The sequence below is a fragment of the Nicotiana tabacum genome, chromosome 20 (genome assembly GCF_000715075.1).
Source record: "Nicotiana tabacum cultivar K326 chromosome 20, ASM71507v2, whole genome shotgun sequence".
NCBI lineage: Eukaryota > Viridiplantae > Streptophyta > Magnoliopsida > Solanales > Solanaceae > Nicotiana > Nicotiana tabacum.
The window spans coordinates 121,062,367-121,069,289 of NC_134099.1; the positions used below are offsets into that span (position 1 = coordinate 121,062,367).

A 6,923-nucleotide genomic window follows, 5' to 3' on the forward strand; every position below is an offset into this window, starting at 1 on the left:
CATATTGAAATTTTTTTGTCTCTTAAAGTGATAAAGTTAGGATTTTTTTCCCAACATTTGCTTGTTCTTTTTCAAACAATATTGTTTCTTTTTTTTTTTTGAATATTTTACTAATTTGGACTTATCTTATCTTATTTTCATAAGCGTAGTGAGGCAGGATGATTGTTCTTGTGAAATTATAATTTCACCATCAGCGACAACTGGTAGCTGGCCCATTAATGAGGTATAAAAATGGTATAACATGGCCTTCTATTGTAACTGTTGACACTGATGAATTGCATGTTATTCAATTCAACAAATAGGCAAATGATATGGGGTACTTGGATGTGGAGAAATTTGCATGTCGAGTCAATAAAAAAGGACCATTTCGATTTATTAAGTATGATGCTGATGCGTTAGAATTCTGCAAAGACCTTCATGATGGGGATTTATTGATGTTTATTTATGTCACACTATTAATATACCATGTGTTGATATTGAATTGGATGAATGTTAAGTAGTGGTGCGGACCCCAGTGATATCCAATATGACCAAATAACTGGCTTTAGTGAAGTAGAGTTAATGCTAGGACAAAAAACTCACCTACCAATAATATAAATAGTGGTTGTTTCACTTAGGGGAAGGGTAAAGGGAGGGCTACTGATATAGAAGTTTCTACTGAGGATGAAGGAGAGTTCTACAACTTTTATCTAGCCACAAATTAAGATTCTGATGAATTTGAGAGTAATTCTGGGATTGAGGATGGTGAATATGAGGCTGTTTCTACTGAAGAGTATACATATGACTCACTTTATGATGCTGATGATGATGTTGTTGGAGAGACAAGTGATATAAAAGCTGACCTTGTTGCTGCTAGACAGACCAAAGTAAATCAGAATAACTGGCAAGAGAGATCTAGTGATGTTAATGTAGATGAGCTACCTAGTGGCCCTATAGGCATTGACCCTGGATTTGAAGACATTTACAAGGACAAGACTGCTAAATATGCTAGCAAATTGGGAGGGGATGAACAGTACCTAGATAGTTCAGATCTAGGGAGTGAGGATAGTATTGATGATGACGTAGATGCATAGGCAGATGATGAGATGCATAACCTTCCTCCAAGAAGATACAGTAGAAAGGTCTACTTTGACCCTAACTGTAAGAAAATTATTTTCCAACAAGGAATGGTCTTTGAAAATGTTAGACAATTCAGATATGTTTTACAAGACTATGTTGTACAGAGGAGAGTTCAGTTAACGTTGAGACCAAATGAGAGGAATAGGGTCAGGGCAAGATGTTTGAACTCTAGTAGATGTAGATGGCATATTTTAGGCAGTTTACATGGGCACACACAGAACTTCCTTTTTAACACATGCTACCCTGTCCATTCATGCTTCCTAGTCACAAGGAATAATCTTGCTAACACATCTTGGATAGTTAAATGTTATAAAGATACAATCATCAGTCGGCCTGACATAAAGCTCAAGAAGTTGCAAGAGGTGATAAGGATTAAGTATGGTGTATATGTAGGAAAAATAATATGTGACAAGGCTAGATAGAAGGTAATAGATAAGTATTTAGGTGATTACAAAATGGAGTTTTCTAGGATTTATGATTATGCTGACATGATAAGAACTACCAACCCAGGCAGCACTATTGTGGCGAGAACTTCAAAAGAAATAGAACCTAGTAAAGAGATCTTTGCGGGGATATACATTTGTTTATATGCTTTGAAAACATGTTGGTTAGAAGGGTGTAGAAGAGTAATTGGATTTGATGGTGCATTTCTGAAGGGAGTGTGTAAAGGTGAGCTATTGTCATGCATTTCTAAGGATGGTAATAACCAGAGGTACCATGTTGCTTGGGCAGTGGTTGAGAAAGAGTCCAAGAATAGTTGGTCCTGATTTTTTAGGTGTCTAATGGATGACTTGAAACTGATAGAATCTGAAAGTGAAGGACTAACAATTATGTCTGATATGTAGAAGGTATGTGTATTGTCTTAATCTTAGTTTTTACTTTAATATTTAAGATTGCATTGGATGAACTCTAACAGTGTATTTTTGTTGTTCAAGGGACTTGTTCAAGCTGTATATGAATTGATGCCAAATGCTGAGCATAGAATGTGTGTAAAACATATATGGAGCAACTGGAAAAGAACCTGGGGTGGTGAGGAAAGAAGGAAAAAGTTCTGGGATTGTGCAAGAGCTTCATTTGAAGCATTTCTGAAGGTTAAACTAGATGAGTTGCCAGAATTGAGTGGCAATAAGATAATAAAAGACTTGCTTAGATATCCCAAACAGTCATGGTGCAAGGCCTTTTTTAAGGACTGTAGTAAGTGTGATGTTATGGAGAACATCATGTGTGAAACCTTCAACAGTTGGATACTTACTTCTAGGCACAAGCCAATCATAACCATGTTGGAAGAGATCAGAGTAAAGGTAACAGAGAGGATGACTAATATGAGAGAATTTGCTACAAAATGGATTTCTGATATATCTCATATGGCACTGGGGTACACTGAAGAGCAATCTATAAGAGCCACCAAGCATGAATATAAATGGAATGGGGACACTGAATTTGAGATCCAAGATGGAATTTACAAACACATAGTTGATTTTGTAAAGAAGGAATGCACATGTAGAATGTGGCAACTGAAAGGCATACCCTGCTCCCATACATTTTGTGCAATTTTTTTAAAAAAGTATGACACTACTGACTATGTTGAGCATTGGTATAAGGATAAAACATACTTCAAGGCATTCATTTGTTGCATACAACCTATGGCCAATATGGAGATGTGGACTTCAACTCAAAACCCCAAAGTTGAGCCTCCTGTAATTACTAAGATGCCTGGTAGACCTAAGAAACATAAAATAAAGACCCAAGATGAACCTATAAAGAAATTTGGTAAGAGATCAAGAAAGAGAACACCAATGACCTGTTCTTATTGCAAGACAACAGGGCATAACAAGAAAGGTTGTGCGATCTTGGTAAGAATCAAATACTTCTTATGCTTTAAGTGTTTTTTAGTCTTTTTCTAAATTTTTATATTCTGGATGTTTTAGAAAGAGCAAAGTTCAAGTGCCGGTGTTGGGAGTAGTATTGCAAATGCCCAGGCTACAACAGCTGCATCAAGATGTCATTCTAGTACTACTACTGATGCTGGATCTGTAGCATAACAATCTGCTACTATTGCAACATCAAGATCTGCAACACAAAGAAATTCTGAAACTACTGTTGATGGTGGATCAGGAACATAACAATCTAGAACTACAGAAGAAAGGTCAATGACTCCTACAAATTCTTAGAACTTTAGGTAGAAGGCCTAGGCCTAGGACTGATGGATTTGGAATATTGTTTGGTGAATCAGAGATAGTCATAGAGAGGGTAAGTATGTGAAATTCTGTCTAATTACTATAATCAGAGGATCAAAGAGAAATTCTAATTCCCTGAATACCTAATCCCTGCTAACAAAGAATTGCTTAGTGGCCAATTCCATTAGCACATAGCCTTTTTGCTTCTTAGAGTATCCTATGAATGCTGAAGACTTTGCTCTTGTAGTAAATTTGTCACCCTTGGACACCACAGTGGCATGGCAGAGACAACCTATCACTCTCAGATGTCCTAAGGATGGAGATTTACAGTACATCATCTCATATGGACTTTTCAATGGCTAAAGATGGTATTCTATTGATCAGGTACACTGCTGCAGTGGTACAAATACCCCAGTATTTAACAGGCATATGGGACTGAAACCTTAACACTCTTGCCACATCTAATATGTGTCTATGCTTCCTCTCCACTATACCATTTTGTTGTGGAGTATGAATGCAACTACTTTGATGTGCTATTCCAACATTTTGCAAAAGTTCATTACACTGAGAGTTAAAAAATTCTATGCCATCATCAGATCTTAAGATCTTTACCATTGTTCCAAATTGGTTCTTTTCCATCTTAAAATTATTTTAATGGCAATTATGATTTTTGATTTAAGCTGCAGTAAATATACCTATGTGTATCTGCTAAAATCATCCACAACGGTTAAAAGTAGTATTTTTTAGCAAATGTATCAATTTTGTAAGGTCCCCAGAGCTTCATATGAACAAGAGATAATGAAAACTCAACTCTAGAATCACTAGTGGGAAATGCTAGTCTAGTCTATTTGGCCAATGGACAGACAACACATTTATTCAACATATCATTATTTACAACACTTCCTAACCCCATAGTCTTTATTGCACCAGCTGAATGATGGCCAAGTCTCATGGGCCAATGTCTGTAATCCTCCTCAGTTATAGGTACTGTCAAACCATGTATCTTCTTCTTATTAATGTCTCCTGCTCCCTTGTATATGTACAATTCAATATTTTCTCTACCAATCCCTTTCTCTCTGCTAGTGTAGAGGTCCTGAAACAAGATAAAGTTGGAAAAAAAATTCACTCAACATGAGAACTGCCTGGTTAACTAGAGACTGACAAAAGATTGAACTTGAAGTCAGAAACATAAAGCACATTGTCTACCGCCTCTCCTCCAAATAGAAGTGCTTGACTAACATGAAATTCTAACTTTATCCCCTATGGGTAAGTGAACCTTATCCTTATATGGCTTCTTAGCCTTAGGATCATCATTTAACAATTTTTCAGTAGCTTCTATATGATTAGTCGCACTAGAGTCTATGATCCAGTCATTTGTGAGTATGTGTGACATCAAACAAGCATCAATCCCTGCCATGTTGGCTTGGCTATCACAAGTCTCTTTGTTCAGCAATCCTAGAATCCATCTATACTGCTCCTCTGTGAAGTATGGTCCCTTGCCAGCAAGAGTGCTGTGCAGGTCACTCCCTGAAGAACCTTGTGACTGAGCAAAAATATTGTTAGTAGCATTAAAGGACTGTTGAGTGTCATGACCAAATTGTCCTCCAGAACCACCATTACCACGACCATACTAGCTCCTAACATTGTTAGCATGTTGAATTTTTTCTTCCCTTAAAATCCTCCGGGTAACCAATGATCTTGTAGCAATTGTCCTTTGTGTGCCCTTTAAGTCCACAATACTCACACTGCTGAAAAGGTTTTTTGCCTCTGTAATTCGGATTTTTTTCAACTTGCATAGCAATTGGATCAGTTTTCTCATTTATGGAACCTAGACTAGGGGAATGATGTGACTCATTGTCACACCCCAATCTTGGTAGGTGTGACCGACACCCGATGCCCAAAGGCCCGAGCGAACCAACCATGATCTATGATCTGAAAAATAATAACCTGAAGGTAGAAGAGCCCAAAACGACATATATATATATATATGCAATGACCGCTAGTCTGCAAGCCTCTAAGAGTGTAAGACAATCTCAACAGGCCGGGACAAGTCCCTCGACATTCCCAAAACTACACATATACATCTGTAATAGTACCTATGGACTCAAAGTCAGCAACTCCGAAGAAGTGGAGTGCGAAACCCAACGCTGATCCTGGGGGTCCTACTGAGGAGGCACGCCGCTCTGTCTATTCGAACCTGTGGGCATGAACACAATGCATAAAAAGGCATCAGTACGAAATATGTACTGAATATGTAGGGCGACAAGTGTAACATGAAAAATGTAATTAATAAGAGAAGAGATATAGAGACAATTTGAATTCTGAAACTAGCCTCGATAGGAAACTAAAATTTAACATGGATATAAATGTATGCTCGTGGAATCGTCGCTCACTATCGCTACTTATAATATATCATATTATATAATAATAAATCCATTTGTGGGGCTATAATATCCATAACATACCCGGCCATAATAAAGGCTCGGTAGAATCGTACCCGGCCACGTGAAGCTCTGTAATCCCAACTGATCAGTGGTTACACAATAGGTGTCATAGCCGGCCGTCTATGGTGTGGCTCGGTAATGAAAGTAAATACATACATATATTAAATCATGAATTATATAAGTGCAATGCGAAACTAACCTTAAAAGACGCATTCTAAGAAGAGTCGAAGTGGCCTATCATCATTATTTCCCGACTATCATGGTTGTCGCTAAAATATTTAATTTCCAACTACGAGCCAACAATTACTAAGAACATGAAAGTTATGTATTATGAGTACCTTTGAAGTAAATGTTACTTATTCATGATTTATATGAACGTCGAAAGGAGAACATGTAAAAAGGCTCTAGTTCTTTTTAAGCAAGGAACAAGGAAAATTGAGAATTCGTAGATATTCTATGAAGTAAGCAATATATGATAAAGGATCAGGTCTAAGCATCTTTATAAGTTGAAGGTGAAATAACTCGAATCCGATGAAACAATTCGATAAACGATTATTCGAATTCTAGTCATGCCGAAAAGTATAGCGAAAACCCTACATACCTTGTCGATGGAGTTATATAAGGTTTCCGAGACCTCGAAAGCCTTAGGAATGATTTCCTACATAATACGAACCATTCAATATCAAATTCAAGCTCATATCTTATATAATTCTTCATTTAGACATTTAAGCGAACAACTTGCGGGCATGAATTTGTAGAATCTTTTGTAGTTTAATTTCCCCCAACACACCACCCAATTTTTACTTTACTATATTTCTTCATCGACACGATTCCATTCATGTCTTCACAGATCCAAACAACACAATAAAACTATATAGAACAACCCCAACAATCAAGTCATATTAAGAGAGGTTTCTTAAAAAAATCAAGAACATTTCTATAGAGGTTTCAACTATTTCTTAAGAATTCTTAAGGTAGAAGTTTACAAAGATCAAAGAGGAAGTTAAATCATACCTTATGTGATCAGAATTACTTTAAATTCGAGATTACTTCAAGGCGGAGTCTTCCTACGAAAAGTGAAACACCGAAGAATTCACGATTCCGAAGTTACCATGGTGTTCTCTATCTTGAGAATGACTAAATTGTTGTTATGATTGGCTAGATGGATGGGAGGGGTTTGAGA

At 37.0% G+C, this 6,923-nt stretch overlaps 1 protein-coding gene across 1 annotated transcript; it reads left to right on the forward strand.

Annotated features, from left to right (window-relative positions):
* Positions 1-1,574: 1,574 nt before the first annotated feature.
* LOC107821978 (uncharacterized) lies at positions 1,575-3,161 on the forward strand. Its single transcript, XM_016648469.2, has 4 exons — positions 1,575-1,853; positions 1,965-1,967; positions 2,055-2,972; positions 3,048-3,161. Exons 1-4 carry the CDS (start codon positions 1,575-1,577, stop codon positions 3,159-3,161), a joined length of 1,314 nt encoding a protein of 437 aa, XP_016503955.2.
* The last annotated feature ends 3,762 nt before the right edge of the window (positions 3,162-6,923 follow it).